This window comes from Dermacentor silvarum, chromosome 2 (assembly GCF_013339745.2).
Source record: "Dermacentor silvarum isolate Dsil-2018 chromosome 2, BIME_Dsil_1.4, whole genome shotgun sequence".
In the NCBI taxonomy this organism is placed as follows: Eukaryota; Metazoa; Arthropoda; class Arachnida; order Ixodida; family Ixodidae; genus Dermacentor; species Dermacentor silvarum.
Window position 1 is genome coordinate 82,256,185 of NC_051155.1, and position 19,166 is coordinate 82,275,350.

General features: G+C 45.2%; 1 protein-coding gene across 1 annotated transcript in view; it reads right to left on the reverse strand.

Moving 5' to 3' along the window:
* LOC125943466 (uncharacterized) overlaps window positions 1-19,166 on the reverse strand; it is a 61,147-nt gene that overhangs the window by 3,305 nt on the left and 38,676 nt on the right. Inside the window, exons 6-8 of the mRNA XM_049662798.1 lie at window positions 16,509-16,573; window positions 12,178-12,281; window positions 8,004-8,108 (exon numbers count right to left, since the gene is read on the reverse strand). Of these exons, the coding sequence (XP_049518755.1) occupies window positions 8,004-8,108; window positions 12,178-12,281; window positions 16,509-16,573 (274 nt within the window). The remainder of the gene's footprint in view (window positions 1-8,003; window positions 8,109-12,177; window positions 12,282-16,508; window positions 16,574-19,166) is intronic.

Below are 19,166 nucleotides of genomic sequence, written 5' to 3' on the forward strand. Positions count from 1 at the left end.
CCTTGAATATTTATTCCGATGTATGGGAGGAATACAACGGCATTCGCTCGTTTCACTCCGCTCACAACCTTTGGGAGGATAAGGGCGGACAGGACGTGATTTTATTCCGCCTTCAAAATTTTGTTCTCCCCGGGAACTCCGCACAGGGAGTTTTAAAAAACTCCCCCGCCGGAACAGGTTGGTCACGTGGTGCTTCCCATAAGGCTGTGCGCCGCGTCAGTGACCGGCCGCGTTCGGCGGAGTCGGCGGTGTTCATGGCTGACGGTTTGTTTACATCTGTGAAGTGTCGTTCCGTGCCAGCGTTTCGCCGATTTTCTTTCCTATACTTCTTTCCCGAAAGTGTTATAGGCGTGCCTGAAGCTCACTGTATCTCATCTTCATGTGCGTTAGCTGTGATCACTCTGCTGACAACGATGAATGCAAGAGCAACGATTTCAAGTGCGGAAAAAGGCTTAGTGTGACTACGAAGCTGCCGGTTGACTCGTACGTGATGTCGGCTCGGGTTTCTGGCTGTGCTTCCGTGTTGCGTGACCTTGACTTGTGTTCCTCAGTGTGTTCAATACCAATTTTATGTCCTTTTGAGTATATTATGACAACGTCCGGTGTAAAGTGCCGCGTAGCAATGGCAACAGCAGCCACTGTTCGAGCGACAACGTCCGTGATAGCCGCACAAGAATGCCATATTCCGACTTCGTCACGGTGCTGTGCTGCCAGTAAGTTAGACCGTGGTGCAAGCAACTCTTTTATGAATCTGTGTACGGATATCCTCGCCCAAGAAATACGGTAGGACGTAAGTACGTACTGTGAATAAAGCTTCTTACTGAGCGATGTGAATTGAATTGTTATCGCGCAGTTCTGTTTTGATCACGTCGTTGCTTCGGATATTGCATTAACATCATGCTCCATCCAACATACTGATTTAGGAGCATACGTGCTGGCTCCGAGCGTGAGCATTCGTTTGCCAGATCAGCGATATGGTTCCGTTTCACAGCCGAGACATTGCTTGGACGCGGAGCAAGTAGTGCGGTCAAAGAAATGTATGACTACGCAATTTTCGGTGTTACGTAGGCTGCTACGGGTCATGATCACATGTAATAAATTGTTGTCCTGCCGCAATTCTTTCGCACGAAGCTAATTTTGTCATGAAGCACGCGCACGTACATTTTTCTTGCGTACTGTAACTAACGCACTACTTTTTGGCCTCGGATGCCGGCAGTGTGCGAAGTCGCTTCAGCGCTCACGGAATGGCTTTCTAATTTTGAAAAATTATGTCATGAACGTTGTTTTTTCAATAATCTAAGTTAACAGTTCCGTGTGGATTTAGGCTTCATGCAATTTTCAGAGAGGCCGATCTCATATGTGTGAGCCTGTCAGTCGCAATTCTGAAAACACTACAGCTGCTCGCTAGGCCGTTTCGAGGCCCACATTATCGTGGCTATATATACTGGCAGGGTTGCTTCTTGTGTGTCGAGTGTCCGTTGGATGTCTTTCACAGCTATTCATCGGGTGTTTCTCAAATGTTTATGTATTGCTTGGTCTGTCTGGTCTCGTTCACTTGTTTCGCAGAATTTGGCTTATTCTTGTGCGTATATTTCGGAATTTGACCCGAAGCCTCTACACAAAAATTCTCCAGGCAAATTGATGTCTCTTTTTATACTCCCGGTGCACCTCGAAAAAACTCCGTCCAGCTCGAAGTAAAAAATAAAAATGACAGAAAAAAAAACTCCGAAGGCACCACGCAAAAATTCCGCCCGCACGGAGTAAAAATTATACTCCGATCATTCGGAACATAATAAACTCCCAACCGGGGGGTCGCTAGAGGACAAGCATTATACTACCACCTGAGAGTTATTTCCGTTTACAGTGAGCCGTAGGGCCAGTGGGTGCCAATACTGCACGTCGTCCTTCTCTTTCTCGCTGCTCGCCTAATGTCGTTGTTCCTGTTGTTGCTGCTGCTCCACTACCTTTGACGCGCGGTAACATGGCTCCTCTCGCAGACGAAGCCCTCCGGGCGAGAAGTCAGTGGGGCTTTCTTTGAGTGAACGTCTTCAGGCGGGCTACATGCGTGATGTTGGTCTTGGATGACTGTCTTCCACTAGAAGCGAGGCGCACAATTCTATAATTCACCTCGCTGAGACGCTCAAGCACAATAAATGGTCCAACATAGTCAGCGAGCACTTTTCGACGTAGACCGCGTTTACGCACGATAGTCCATAGCCACATTAGGTCAGACGGATCGTAAGTGACTCACTGGTGCAGACTATCGTATCGGGATTTTAACTTCTTTTGTGAAGCTAGAGTACGTAATCGAGCAAGGCGCCAAACCTTCTCCGCTCGGCAGAGAGTTTCCGCGACACAAGCGTCCTCGTGACTACCAAAAGGAATGATAGTGTAAAATGTGTACCTCAGCGGACGAGCGTAAAGAAGGATGAACGGACTGTATCCAGTGGTCTCACGTTGCGCGGTGTTGTATGCGTAAGTAACGAAGGGCAATACTTCGTCCCAGTTCTTGTAGTCCGAGCTTACGTACATGGAAATCGTGTTCACAAGTGTTCTGTTCGTGCGTTCTGTCAGTTCGTGCGTTCTGGCGTTGAATGTCGCAGGTTGCAGGCGCACAAACGTAGAAGTTCTTCAACAACATCAGCTTTGAACTGACGGCCACGGTCGCTAATGATCACTCGAGGGGGACCATGATCAAGTATAATGCAATACAGCATAAACTGTGAAACTTCGCCGGCAGTTGCAGAGGGTAGTGCTGCCGTCTCGGAGAACCGAGTCAGGTAGTCGGCACATACTATGATCCAGTGGTTGCCTTTAGAAGAACGTGGTAACGGCCCTATGAGGTCGATGCCTACTTGCGCAAAGGGGGAACTGGGCGGCACCACAGGCTGTAAGAAGCCGGCTGGAGCTGCAGCAGGTCTCTTGTGACTTTGACACTCGGCGCAAGTGGCTACGTATTTCTCCGTTGTCTCGCCCATTTGAGGCCAGTAAAATCTTTCTTTGCAACGATAGAGTGTCCGCCTGGACCGTACATGACCTGAAGTTGAATCATCGTGCACGACGCACAACACGGAAGAGCGGAGGGCCTCTGGCACCACCAGAAGAAACCGTGCACCTGTCGCCGTGAAATACTTCTTATGCAGCAGTCCATCCCGAACACAAAACTAGATGATGTCGACTCTTTCGTGGCAGAGAAAAGTGGCGCTAACCTCGGATCATCACGTTGCTCTCTTGCGGAGGTTGTGGAATCTGAGAAATCATGGTGTACGGATGCCATTAGGTGGTCGAAACTGTCGGCGTCGCATGCCATTGTACTAAGAGGCATCCGGGAAAGGCAATCGGGATCATCATGTCGTCGGCTGCTCTTCGAGTTTCCAGTCAAGCTGTACTCTTGCAGAAGAAGGGCCCATCCTGCAAGGCGTCCAGATGTATCACGATCATTCACGAGCCAGCACAAGGAATGATGATCGGTTTCGATCGTAAAGTGACGCCCACACAGGTAGGACCGAAATCTCTGCAACGCAAAAATAACAACAAGACATTCCTGCTCAGTCACCGTGCAGTTACGCTCGGGTTTGTTTAATGACAGACTTGAGTAGGCGATGACCTGTTATTTGTCATCGAAGCGTTGAATCAGAACAGCACCTAAACCACTAGCACATGTGTGGGCTTCTGTTGGCACGGAAGGATTGAAGCGTCGGATGATCAGTCGCAACGTGAGCAGAAACTTCAACTGTGGAAAGGAAGCAGAACAATCAAGCGTCCACTCAAAAGCGGCGTTCTTGTGCAGGAGGCTTGTCAAGGGATAAGCGACATCAGTAAATTGAGGAATGAACCGCCTAAAATAGGAGAAAAGCCCTAGAAAGCTGCAAAGTTGTCTTACAGTTGGTTCAAATGCCTCGACAGCCTCTGTCTTCGCAGGGTCAGGCCTGACGCCGTCTTTGTCTACAAGATCTCCCAACTCCAAGGTTTGGCTCTTACCAAAATGGCACTTTTTAGAGTTAAGCACAAGACAATCCTTCTGTATGCAGCTGAGTACAATACCGAGACGCGTGTTGTGCTCGTAAAATGTGCGCCCAAAGATAATAACACCGTCGAGGTAGCACATGCATATCAAACACTTTAGAAACTTGGAAATATTGGAAATATTGTTCCAAGAAAACATCACTTTTTGCCCAAGTAGGGCTTTAAAATTTAAGCTCATCTAGGAAATTGTTGCCCCAGTATCCACAAGAGCCATGGTATGTATGTAGTCAACAAGCACGTGAACTGTTTTTCAGCATGAAAACTGGCGGAGCAATGTCGGTTGGCAGCGAAGGGTATCCAGCGACCTCACCACCATCGGCCGCACTACCTAGTTTACCGGTGGTGAGGATAACAGGCGACGCCGCGGCAATGCAGACCGCCGAGTACGTGGAGCAGGCGGTGGCGTTAAGCTGCGATCGGAGGTTGGTGATGGGTTCCTGAAGCTACCTTGACGAAGTCCACGATTGGTTGGCAGGCGCGGAGGCCATGACGTGGAAGAGAGTCGATAATTTGACTGGTACGTCGCTCATGAAGGTTCTTCTTGCAAAGGTCGGCGGTGGTCGCAAAAGCTGGCGATGTGGCCAGGAACACCGCAACTATTGCACACACGAGGAGGTCGGAATTCACGGTGCTGCTCAAAGCCTTCATTACCGCCAGTGAGCATGGGGTATCTATCATGATCGTCGTATTCGCTGTACCCTGAATAAGTGGTACGGTACCGCTGCGCCGAATAAGTGCGGCGCTGCTGCTCGTTGTTGAAGCGAGGCCAGTTCGTGGGTTTACGTGGAGGCACAGCTATGTAATCGTCCACGTTCGCTGCATTAATAGGTGGCGGTGCGGGCTCGTCGCCTCGAGAGACGTCGCTACCACAACGGCCGATTTCGTGGCGCCGGGGGAGCTCTTCCCGGACTATCTGTGTTATCGCCGACTACAGATCGAATGGAGGGCTCGTGTCAACGCAGGCCAATGTCGGCACATTAGCCAAACGGCCAAATTTCGGTGCCACGCGACGCATCTTCAGTGCTTCAATCGTGCGGCAATGTTGAATGACGTCGGCCACAGATGTCAGGTTTTCTTTGGCTATCAAGATTCTGATATACATCTTCAGCTATTCCTTTAAGAAGACGACCCTCCTTAGCTTCATCGGACGTACTACAATCCACTCGTCTAGATACCTTGAGGACCTCTTCTATGTACATAGTACATATCTCGCCAGAGAGTTGGGCGCTTTGGGACACAGTCTGTTCAGCTCGTTTCTTTCTCGTTGTGGAGTCCCCAAATCACTTTTTCAGTTCTTGGACAGACGTATTCCAGGTCGTAAGCGTGTTCTCGTGGTTGACGTACCACATGAGAGCAGTATTCGTGAGCGAGAATACATTTGGTAGCTAAGTCGCGGAGTTCCAGCCGTTATGTTTGCTCACCCGTCGGTACTGCTTCAACCACTCGTCCACGTCCTCACCTCCAGTCCCGGCAAAGCTTGGTGGCTCCTTGTACAGTTGCGAAGAGCCCGTCGGCCTCGGAGCTTGAGTTTCTCGGGACATGCTTGCTGTTGAGGATGGTGCAAGTCCCGCCAGTCGACGACTGCGACGAGGTTCAGGTGGTAGCGATTCCGTCGTTGGATGCTTAGACACCCCTCACATCCACCACTCTGTTACGGGGTGTGTAGAAGGCGTTTATTTAAGGGAGCCGTAGGGAAAGTAGGTGCCAATACTGCACATCTTCCTTTCTCGCTGCTCGCCTAATGTAGTTGTTGCTGTTGATGCTCCTGCTCCACTACCTTTGACGTATTGTAACTATATTATAGACTAAAAAAATAAAGCTAGCGCACCCTTCAATCACCGGTTCACACCACCACTGCACGTGACGTTGTAGAAATATTCAACTCTCACGATCCTTTGACTTGAAAGCCACACTAAACGACTACGTTTTGAAGTTAGGAAAAAAATGTCGCAGTTTCGCCCGAAAGGTGAAGCATCCATGGCGATTGCAAATTATCACAGAGCTATTCGGAGTAAGGATAGTAGTTTTATCGGCTGCATAAACTTGGACACATTCGCTTACTAACGGAAATAACAAGCGTGCTGTCAGCGCGCACAAACAAACATGGATAGATCACACTCAATGACCGCAGACAACCACTGCCAAAACGCTGGCAGCAAGCGCAGCCGCCACAGCAAGCGAACGTTCGTGCGGTCTATCACTTTCAACGGAAACTGAGCGGTGAACGCAGAGCGCATACAAAGGTCAGAGCCGTGTGGAGATCGCTTTTAACAAACGGCGCGGGCGACCGCCCCAGCCGGGCAAAGTTCAAGCACCGTTGTTGGCAGAGTAGAAGCTGCCCCCCCCCCCTCCCTCCCGCGCTGCCTTCCCGTGAGAGATTGAGTGGCCAGTTCCCGTTGCGACCAGTTGCAAGATACGCATTTGATGCCGTAGCACAGCGTACCCCCTACCTCCCTCCCATACCCTCCCGGCGTTTCGCGCGACGGAAGTCGCGTTTGCTTTCCGCCATGCGTTCGGTCTCCGTGATAGCGCACGTCCCCAGCGCGCTTTCACTCGCGCATACGGCGCGCGGCGACGATTTTATCGCCCTTGGACATTACACGGAACCTCACGGCGACGGCGACGACTACGGCGACACCGACGGCAGAAATCCGCTTGAAGTGTCCATATAATTGCTATGTCAATAAAATTATTTACTAATTATATTTACTAATAAACTAATTTCGCTAACGTTCATTCCACCATCCTGCAGTGCGTGCTGGTACTCGCTATCGCACGCAACAAACAGAAGTAAGTACAATGTTAAATATGCAACAATGTAGTAACCTGCCTGCCCATAAGTTTGAATTTTCGGTGAGACATTTAAGTATCTTTTCATACGCTGACCAGGCACCAGCTTCCAAGAATTCACTGCCGTAGTACGCCCGGCTCGGCATTTCTCGAGTTCTGTGAGTCCTTTTATGGCATGCAATAACACCAATGTTATTGGGACAGAAAGGCGAATGGCGCGTTAACTTTCATTCATGAAAAATATAGAATGTGCTTCGGTCGGAATACAGCGCGTTGACCAAAAAGTGTAAGCTGAATGCGGCCGCACCCTGACAATGCCAGCGCGGCAACACCCTGGAAATGCGTTTCTTGTGGTTTCTCCTACAGAAAACACTGACGCGTTGTCATGCCCAAATGATGGGTAATTTTCAAAACGCGCAAATACGATGGTGAGCCCGATATATAAGCAGCTTTATCTCTAGTGGGAAATTCAGAAAATTTTGAACTCCGCCTGGGCGATGAAAATGAAGCACGCCTGTGTGTAGCAGCTACTTGTAATTTACGTAACAATCGAACTACTTGTCCTAGAGGGCTATTAACAAAATCGAAAGGGCTGTGGCTGAAAAGCGTGCGATTTTATGGCGCAAGAAGGTAGCAGAGCAGATAGGGCTAAAAGGCGTGCCCGCAAACATCATTCTCTCTTTTCATTCGCCCATGCATGTAACAAAGTGCATCATCGCTGTTTCTTGTCCTAGCGGCCGCACAATATTGATTGCAGAGAGCGTATTTTACTTTCTGTTTTTGTTCCCCGCAAACGAAATGGCCGTTCTGAGTTTTTGCTGGGTATTTCTATATGACGACCACCAGAAGCTTTGTATGTTTATGATGTTAGTAAATGAGGAAAGAGGGGGCGGGGGGTGGCAAGATTAACGGCAACGTAACACTTCCGTTATTTTCGCAACGCAAGACACAGCATGATCAATTAGAGATGACTGCAAGCTGCTTGCCCTATTGGCTCTATCTCACTTCCTGAAATATGCAAGTGTGCGTTTAATGTATCTGCGATGCTGACGTCAACAGCCCTCGCGGCAAGATTTGCTAAAATTTTCAAGTGAATATGCAAGTATGCACTATGGTGCTCGGGTGGCAAAATCTGCCCTTTCGGTCGAACGCATCTTTTTTCGCTATGTTGTGCGGTATTAGTGTACCAGTGTATAATAGATGAAGAACAGCTGGTCAGCGGTCATGTTCAAAGACTCGAGGCGGTAGTCCTTGCTGAGGTACCGCTTCGTGAATAGCCTCTGCTGGAAGTCCTGAAACAAAAAACGCAATGGATGGAACTCACGCACAAATCGACATTTGCATTACATTAGTGAAACAATATGAGCTTTACTAGCGTACATACGCAATTGTAATTGTACGTGACCAGCTCTAACTTTATTATTAGCCTTTTCATTGAAAAAGAAGTGGCATGTTTCATGTACTGCTTGAACATGGAATCTCAAAAACAGTAGCAGCGCTCGCAGTCATGTTTACGACAGCAGTTACTTATTACATATCATTCACTGAAACCGAGGATAAGAAGTTCGCGTACTGAATTCAACCGTCTAAATATAATGAAGGCAATGCAATGTTAGGCTAATTGTTGTCGACATATTGCACACAATGAGGCCGAAATTACATTAATCGCTTTCCACACTGTTGTACTGGCAAAGATTTGTGAAACAATAAATGTCCTTGACTTGGGGCATCGTTACCACTGCTGAAGACAACGAGGCGACACTTGCAGATTGATTGCGTCAAGTGTCGTCCAAGATTGCGTCATGGGAAAACACCTCACTAGTGTTTCGGAGCTAATAGCGACATGAATTGTTTTAGATGTTATTTTATACATTGGTATTTAAATTATGTGCGGCATATGTAGACGATAATATTTTACTGACTGTACGAGGAATACACAAGTTCAATTGAAAACGTTACTAATCATTTTTTAAGAGCAGCTGTCATGTAGCGTGCTACTTCACAGTATCACGACTGTCAAATTTATAACACCTGTGGTTAAAAAGGCGTTTCACGTCCACCGCATTCGACGTGAGTGACGCAGGCCCACATTCACAAGGCTAGTCTTTGACGCATACGCATTATATCCGATAATGTGATACGAGTGATAGCACCAGACACGTATTTGGAGGATGTGAGTTCTGTGGCCGCTTGCGGCGAGTTATCTTTTCGTCCACTTTCATTTCCCTTTGCCTGATTATTTGTGCAGTTCCATTGAACAACAATTACTGTGCTATGCTATGACTGCCTTCATTTGTAATTTCTCTGCAAAATTGACTAACCAAAAATTGAGCACCCCGAATACCCCTATACTTTTTTCTGTTGGCTGGCTCCACAACACTGTGGATGAGATAGAATGTATGTCTTGTTTGTTTACTTGCTATATATGTTAGCGCAAGCGAAATGTTTCGCGTGCAGCGCTGTTCATTAAATGTTCTTAGAGCGCAAAGCGAAACGTGGACAGAAACGATAACAGCAAGGACTGAACTTAGTTTAACAACTGATTTTATTAATAATCAAAGTACCTATTAGGATAGGACTGATCCATGAAGACATCAGATTGAAAATGACACAAGCAACGTGGTTACCCTACTCACATTACGGGGAACAACTCTTACTTCTATGCCCCATCAAAGACCCGTGTGAGGTTCGCATATTCTAACTTTCCATGGGTGAGGACCATTGATTACGCACATATTGAATACGCACATATTGCAGACATACGCATATATTGCCACATAGGTGTGCCATCGATTGAGATCACCAATAATGCGTTATGTCTAGAGATCCAAATATGAGATAGACAGCAGTAATTTCAACTAGACATATTACTACTTGTTGCTGGCCTAGTTGAATCATACTATTTAAGGTGCAAAAGAGCCTTCACCGTTTCAAGAAACGACAGTAAAGAAAAGAGCGGACAGGACGGACAGGGCTGAAAGGATGCTCATTCATGTTTGGTCGTTTCTTCACATGTTGACGCGGCTTTTGCGCCGTAAAAATTATGAACAGGAACCGTTTGTGTCAGGTGCTGTTTGTGTGCCTGTTGTTGGCCGAAAAATTTGTATATCTGGGAAGACAGCACGGTGAACTTACCTCGAACGCTACACGTAAAGCGGCGTTTTCCCCAATTCTTGTGAATACATACGGTGTACGCTTAAAGAGAATAGATGACGTTGTATTAGGGACTGGCACTGTCATCAGTGAGAAAATTTTGCTTGAAACAATATGTGAAGCAATTCCCATCTCGTTGCAAAATAACCTCGCTTTGTGCACCGCAGTGAAACATACTGGTCAAGTGTCAAATATTGTTACCATACTATCCAGGCTTCGACAAAATGCTTTGGGATAATGCTCCACCTGTCATCGCGACTGGTTCAACGTAGGAATAGCCTTGTTAGTACTTGCATAAACAGTTACAGCAAGCGCGAAACAACCTTTTGAATTTCAAACATGCCCACCATATAGTTTTGTGGCGCATACCACAGAACGTACTGGCGACGTCATCATGCCCAGGCAGTCACTTCAGGGTGCTAAGAGCGTGTCGTTTAGATCAACATAATTGACCTTATGTTCTGTGCCAATAAAGTTATGCGTTATTTTCAGTTTTTTGTCCATGTTTAGTGCCTCTCTGAAACAAAGTTTGGAGACCACGTGCGCAATACTACATGTACTAAACTGATGTGCTATTTTCACTTGAATTATGGACAGGTGATAGTAATAGACGGCGCTATATTACACGTCAACTTGTACCGGCCCCGTTTCGCACGTAAACATTTGCAACAAGCATCACAGCGGCGTACTACAATCTCCGCATCACTGTTTTTCTGAACTCGGTCTTTATAGGGCTCTCAATCTCATGGTTGGCGACAGACGTCAACGCCCCTCCTACCCATAGCAAAGAGCAGCCTCACCACCTGGCAGGTCGCCGGCACCGTGAGGCGCTCGCGATGCCCACGAGGTTTGTAAAATTGCTCCTCGTGTAGCCATTTTTCGCGATGGATCGACGGTCGCGCCGCCAAGGATGCCATTTATGTTGCGTGTGAACTGCCAAAACGAACAGTGACAAAAACACCCCGGGTATGCAGCCACCTGTCAAGTCACAGCTGATCCGGTAAATGGAAAGAAACTGAGAGCAGGCAGACTCGGATGACAGCCATCCGCAGAATCAAGTGGAAATGGGAACCTTTGCCGTTTTCTTGAACGCTTGCTACTATTCGTGGTAGCGTTTTTGCTTGGCCTCGTAGCTCACTGGTGACAGTTTTCTCGTGACGACGAGAATATCGCGACCGCTCTACTTTCACGTGCTTTGAGTGACGCGTTGAGTGTCGGCTAAATTGCGCGCGCAACGCACGTCGTGCTCTCCCATGTTTATTTTACAGGACGCATTTGATCGGTAACACTTTTTGAGCAGCAAATTTCAAGCAGTTGAGCGATTCAGTGTAGGCGTACGATTAGTTAGCCCGTTTGTCCAAATAGTGCAGGCTGTCCTGTGTGACGTATATGCATACATAATTGCGTCTCTTTCCATGCAAGAAATTCGTCGTAAGGATTTTTTGGCGTTCTACCTTCTACTTCTCAAAGTGAAGCATACGTTCTAGTAACGGTGAAGAACCAGAGAGCTGAAGGACTGTGTGTTGAGGATCCAACTCTTTATTGGGTGAATTTGTGCCGAGAAAGCAAGCGGCACTCACATCTCAACGGTAGCTCCGATCACGGTCTTCAGTTGTCGGATCTGTCTTCTGAGGTCATATCCGCCCTCTCTTTAAGCTCTATCATAGTGCATTCCCGAATCGCACCTATCATAGTGTATTCGAGAGCGTTCAACAGCATTTCTTTGCGCGCACGATGTGATTGTACGAGTCTATTTTGCAACAGTACCCGCGACCGCATTTAATAACTTTCTTTCTTGCGCACAGCGACAAATCAATAACAGTGATAAGCTATTGAAAAAGGTCTCTATAAAAACAAAAACGATGTATGCATGATAATATCACCAGTTAGTTCGCGCAAAATGTTTAGTCGGTTTTAGGCTTTCAACTTTCGTACTGAGCTAAATCTATAAGCGAATGCTCCCATGCAATCGTGCTTCATGACTACGCTTCGTGAAACGCTGACTGTCGGCTGATAGAATACAAGCTATCTCTGCCTGACAAACGGTCCCAGTGATTTTGCGCTCAGGGGCGGTTTTATTTGTCAGTGCTTATAAACGGAAACGGTGATGTGTTTTACTGAATTAAAAGTTAGTGAACTCACTGCTCCCAAACAAAAAGTAATACGCTACAAAGGCTAATAAGTGACTACCTAATGAGGTATACTTACGTAGTCGTTAGCGCGATATTGTTTAGCAAAGCAGTCTTCTTTGGCCTTTAACGCTTCAGTCGTTTCCCTCATCCAGTAGATGGTGAATGGGTTGTAAAAGTTTTCTGCAGGAAAAAAAAACAGTGAATCAACTAAGCGAACGCAACAAGTAAATTATGAGGCCGTTATCGGCCGTGAACGCCTTCGAACCCTGTCAACAGCGAAGCATACCCGGAGTGCAATGCCGGAAAATTTTTAAGTTGAGTGTAAATTTCTGCAATGGTGGCGTTTTCAGCAAATCTCAGAGGCTGTAGCAACCCTGTGTGACAATCAGAGATGAGAAGATGGCGAATTGGTAAATATGGCGGCATTTTACAATGTCTTGTATTACGCCCTCCCTCAAAACCATGCGCAAAGGAAGGCGTTGAAAAGCCCTCGCAGCTCAATGGTAGAAAAAAAGAAAAAAAATGAAAGAAAAGAAAGAAAGCAGAAAAGAGAAAAACTACGGAAGCTAACAGATTTAATTATTTTTCTGTTGTTCTTTTTTCTTGCTGCGAACTCTTTTACTCCAAGAGCGCCCATTTCTTCCATTGCACGCTCCCGCATCTGGTTGGCTTGCTCGCTGGCTCGTTATTTGTATAACTGCGCTTAACCACTAGTAGTGGCCAAGAAGTCAAGCTCACGGCCAAGAAGCGGTCAGTGTGAGATAGGTGGTAGAGGGAGGTGTGCTTGGTGAATAATGTGATAAAGATATGTTTAATATTTTAACATAAAGAAAGAAAAATTACGTATAATCACGATGCGAATTTTTCTTTGTGATGCACATATACATCTTTCAGCATAATATCGAATTCTGAATTACACAGTACGACAGATTACACAATTATATAGGATTTGAGATTTATATATGAGAGTAAACTATGCGTTATTCTTTTTAGCTACTCTGAGTCCCTTGGCAGGCCGCGGCTGGGTTATACCTACCTCATCTTTTTTTTTTTGCATTTGTACTCTGCCGTCTGCTTTTGAATGAGTTGAATTTTTACTGTCTTTGTTTTCACTAAAAATGTCCTGCCTGCAATAACGCCGTTCTGGTGCTGCAGGTGCTTGTTTAAATGAATAAAGACCATAGCTAATTTCACTAGTTTTCCTATACAAAGCTTGCGTGGATACGTCACGAATGAAATTGTGCAGCGCCACCTTCGAGATTTCCATGAAATAGTTTTTTTTCCGGTAAATCAGAATTGGTATATTGGGCGCGTTGCCCCTGTGAATCGTGCGAACTACTATTTCAAAAGAGAAAGGGCCTTGTGGTTTTCTGACTTTGACGTCGTCATTGAGTATCGTCTCCGCAAACCACCTTATTCTTAGCGCAACGTACGGTCTGGATGTACGTCATGCTTAAGGCTCGTCATCCCCATCGAGTACAACTCGCTTGCTCCGTCAACGCTCTTTTCCCGACCATGACATCTAAGGATTGTCATACAATACAGCGCAATATTTCTACGACCAACTATGCGATGTACACAACGGTATTCTGTAGTGCTACAGTAATGGCTGTTGTGGCCTACGAAATACATGTACAAAAGTCAGACCCCTCTGGGTCTGTGTGCAGCGCAACACTTACGTTGTCACGCAATAGAGCCTCCTAAGTGCCAATTGCACATTGCTACAGTAACGGCAGTTCAAATAAGTTTGGCGGTGGTAGCCACTGTTTGGTTTTAAGCACTTATTTGTCTATTCTCAGTTCCTTTTGCACAAGTTTGCATGTAAACCACCGATTGCGCGACAGAAACGTACCGAGTTCCACCTCTATTTTGAAACCGTTTAGTGTCATGGCTCTTATGTTTGTGTCCTTTAGGGGCACCTGCGTGCCTACCATGTGTTATGTATGTGTTATTTCGTGATTTTTAACCGCTCGCAAAATTATGCACTTCATCTTTAAAACTTGGTTAGACCTCATTGAGTTTGTGAGAGCGAGGTGTACACAACGTTGCAGCTGGAAGAACGGACAGTTTTATTTTTTTCAACCTATAGCAAGTCGTGAATTTGAGGAACAGGAGGCGGCCTGACGACGACAAAGTAACGTCGATGAACACAACGCATTCGAAGGATGGACGGTAAACGGGCACCCAGTTCGGATACTTTAACTGCTGTCGCAGTAAAATAGCTACGCATACGGCAGAGGTAAGCACAGGCCGCAAATTAGGAGCTCTAAGGATTTTGCTGGTCTACTATTACTGAAACACGCCTCATTTTATGAGACAAGAATAGACGTGATAAGATGATTGTGTGCGCTCTGCAGGCGAACTTAAAGAACGTATTCTTTACTACCAAAACTATGTTCATTGCGGAGCGCTGAATACAACACTCAAAGAAAAGGAAGTCAAGTTTTTGCAATTTCAGGTGAGTATTTGCTCTTACTGGATAACCTCGATTTATTGAACGATCAGCCATGCGTACACAAGTTAATTATAGCCTGTGGGCAATACAAGGCCAAAGGAAATGTACTTTTACCCCGGCTGACGGAAGTCGCGGTATTTAACTTCCCATCGGACACAAGAGTGCCTTCAGTAAAGTGCTCGTGCTTCGCGACACTCAGCTTATTGAAGCGAATTGGAGCGACATATGCTAACCAGAGATAATTCTACCCGCGGAATAATTCCCGTGGCCTTTTTATATGCCACCACATTCACATATGTGTATAGCATTGCAGAATAGTTTAGTAATCATGCACAAAGAAGAGCAACCTATTATCTCTCCAAGACGTCACCAGGGCGGAACTGTTAAAAGCTTTAGGCTTTTCACAACGAAACGTCCTAAAAAACGCTATCAATTCGCTGACATTTTTTTTTGCTTTTACTGACGACTCGTAGCCAGAACTTATCTATTGAAACAATGTGCTTGTGCATGGCGTTTTTAAGATAAATGTGTGCAGTATGCAGTATTTGTGATAAGTACTGCCAAAATAGCATATGGATTGTCGCGAAAGAAAGATGAATACCAAAGTTTGTGTATACTCGCAAAAAACAATTATAGTTGAAACTGGTGTTGGTGCCGCTTCCCCCTAAATTTGTCTGTTCGGGATTTTGTGTGAAGAAAGCAGCGTTGCTGCCTATACCTGGCGACAACTTTCTGTGGCAGCACGGTCAAGGCTGCGAAGCCGAATCATATAGCCTTGGCCGTGCTGCCACAAAAAGCTGTCGCCAGGTATAGAGAACTTTACATCAAACAATCCTGGTCAATTAGCCCTAATATTCAGCTATGGCTGAAAGAAAGGGTGATGACGGCAGGTAGAACCGGTGGAGTCGTAGACTAGGGACCCCGCCCACTGGCCCGCTCTTTTTCCATGCAATATAGTTTTTCCTCCTGCTCCACCACATTAAAAAATTACCCATCGAACCTTTAAACGAATAATATACGCATGGTGTACTGCATGCAAATATGTGTATATAATATCCAGCCAGACTATAACTCAGCGAACATGTAATTTTTCGAGGTATAAATGTACCAATATTTATACGTCGATAATCATGTACACCTCATATGCACACAGACATGGTTCATGCGACAATCAAACTAACACTGCTTAGCTTTACGTAGAATTTAACTGGAGTAGAGTGTGCCTGTTATTTTTGTTAATTTCCGCAACAAATCTAGTTCGTCATGTACATTACTAAGACAATTTACATGACTGCAGCGGTGTTTTATATCCATGGAACTCTGCGGGGACTTAAAGGGAAAATTGTTTATTTTGTTAGAATACTTATTTTGTTATATTCTCTTTTGGTGTAAGGAGGTATAGCTGTACATAACTCTTAGCTGATCTCCAACAGGGAACCGTCAAAACAGAGCGTCAGAAACAAATTACGGATTACTAGGTAAAATACCATGCAGCGATGCAGTTGTCTAATCGTATGAAGAGAACGTGATGTAACCTTTCTTTTAGAGGCATTGATAATTTTGTTTGAATAAAAAACGTCGGCAACCCGACGCATTTTTTCTTCCTCATTAACACCGTGCACATCAACACTTGCCCACCTAGGCCAAACCAACACGGCTGCGAAACTTCCATTAACAGTTCACTGGAAAAAAATTATATTTTCGCGTGAATTTGACGCAACATGTTTTGTCTGTCTGGGAAAACGCTTGTTTTGTTGCCCTCTCCCTTCATAATGGGCAAAAGACGCTCGCTTCGAGGCTACAGGTATTGGGTATTTGCTCACTATTGGGTATTTGCTTATCTGTAAGATTTCAGTCAATTTCCTTTTCCGTAAGACTTTTACTTATGTTTGGTTTTGCAACTGCTCTCTGCAGCAGCAGAACAGCAGCTTCCTGGGTAGATTAGCACGTACCGGGAAATGTTTCTCGAAATAAACAAACGGCCAGACGGTACCCGATTGCGGGTACATGGAACATCCTGGAAGAAATAAGAAGCGGTAGTGAAAAATTTCATTGCAGCGCTATTTTTTCGCGCTTGCTTATGTGTCCTACGTAACGCTATGTATGCAATGTACTCTCACCTGGCATGCCGACTTGTGGTGCTAGTTTTTCAAGATTAAATAAGGAACTGGGTATGGGTACCGGTATACGTCCAAATTATTCTCTTCTAATGTCTCTGCCGTTTCAAACCTATTCATGGAATCGTTGCTTGAACTTCTAAAAAACTATTATTTTTAGGTCATGAGACTTACAGTGCGAAGACTAATATAACTACGTAAAAAGAGTAGATAATCAGTTCAAAAAGTAGAACCATGTGCGAAGCTTGAGGGATGCCCGACGGCTTCTTATTACTTTGATGCAGACTTGTTTGTTTAGTCCAGAAGATTGGATGTCGCAGCCCCCGGCACCAGTGGCTTCGACCACGGAATCCTGCCTAAATACTTGCTGCGGCACTGGCTTTAAATGCGGTGAGCCATATAAGACAATGACGAATCAGGGATGGCGTGAGACGACACAAAAGAGGAAAATAGTTTGAGCTGTAATATTAAATTCATCTTCAGCTTATTTTACGTCAGAATTGGGTGATACCTGCCGTATGTATTGCAAGCCATTTTTATTCTGTAAATTTTCGTCTCATGACGAGGGTCCCCTTGTGAGTAACTGATCTAGATAAGCGTACTCCTTTACATACTCTAGAGGCAGACTGTCGATCCTGTTCCCTTGCTAGGCTATTGAACATTATCTTTGTCTTCTGTATATTAATCTTCAACCCCGCGCTTACACTTTCCCATTTAAGGACCTCAATTATTTGTTGAAATGGTCCCGAGAGTTGCTGAACAGGATAATGCAATCTCCAAACCGAAAGTTGTGGAGGTATTCGTCGTTTATCCTCACTCTTAATCCTTCCCAGCCTAACAGCTTGAATACTTCTCCTAAGCATGCAGTTAATAGCACTGGAAAGATTGTGTTTGCTTGCCGAACGCCTTTCTTGGTAGGTAATTTTATAATATTCTTGAGGGGAAAGAAGGTAGCTGTGGAATATTTGTAGATATTCCCTAAGATATTCAACTATGCTACCTGTACTCATTGATCACGCATTGTCTCGATGACTGCTGGTATTTCTGTTGAATCAAATGCCTTTTCAAAACCTGTGAACGCCATATGAGAGATTAGTTATACTCCGCAGATTTCTTAACGTGATTTTCAATATGGGTGTGATCCACTGTAGAATACCCCTTCCTGAAGCGACCCGGTTCTCTTTATTAATTGAAGTCAAGTGTTGCCTTGAATAAATTACCTTGGTGAATATTTTATGCAATGCGGAAGCAAGTGAGTGGGCCCACAAATATTCAATTTTTTTGCGCCTCTCTTTTTATTAAATAGTGTAATGTTGGCATTCTTCCAGCTCTTTGGTACCCTTTAAGTTGTAAGCCATTGCGTATAAAGGGCCGCGAGCTTTTCTAACTTAGTATTCCCTCCATGTTTGATTAAATGGACTGTTATTCCACCTTCTTGTGCTACTTCTTCACGTACATGCTTTGTAAAGCTCTTTTAACTTCGTCGCTAGTTATACGACGAGCCTCTGCATCCTGCTTGTTACTACTGCCAATGAAGGTTGCGTGGCTGCTCTGGATACTGTACAGCTCAATACAGAAGCGTTCAGTTAACTTTACAATATCATCAAAATTGCTGGCGACATGACCCTTTTTCTATTTCAGTGCATACATCTTGCTCTGTCCTATTCCAAGCTTACTTCGCACTGGTTTCGTGCTGTGGCTGTTGTTTTTAATACTTCCTCAATCCTTGCGACATTATAATTTCAAATGGCACATAATTTCTTCTTGTTGATCAGCTTTCACATTTCAGCCATTGCAGTATGATGGCTTAAGTTAGACACTTTCATCACTTGTCGTTACCTTACTAGGTCTTTTGCAAGTATTCAGTCACCCTTCCGCAATTTCAGAAATAAAAGAGGCTTTACTACCCAGAAAACACGCATACATGAGAGACTTCATACTTCATTATTCTAACTGATTTAGAGTTTCCATTTATTGTCCGTTTAACGGAGATAGACGGTGGCCAATTTACGCAATGACATTTCAACAAAGTATTTACTGAAAAATACAAGATCGCATATATATATTCAACTGTGTGTCATCTACGGTAGATGTTCCCGGTGGAGCAAGTGCCTCATTGTGGACCATCACGGCGTTTTAGAGCTACAGGTTCGTAACGCATGTCAACTCTTAGCCGAAGACACATGTGGCCATGACTGATGTGACTTGTGAATAAGCATGCTTTCTTGTAGGATGAAAATGAGCGTAGCATTCCCCGATCACACAATGTGATGGCCACTTGTCGAAAGAAAGCTTACAGGTTGTCAATGTAGCTGTTCAGAGCGCGACAGTGCGAAATGGAATTCGGATATAGTGCAAACATAGGTTTTCATCTTGCGCTAATGTCCTGCGCGGGCAAAAGGCGGCTATGATTTATCTTTAGCATGTATGGCGTAGATCATTTTATCGCCCTGTTTGTGTGAGAACTCTGGCAACAACTGCATGTTTTCTTCC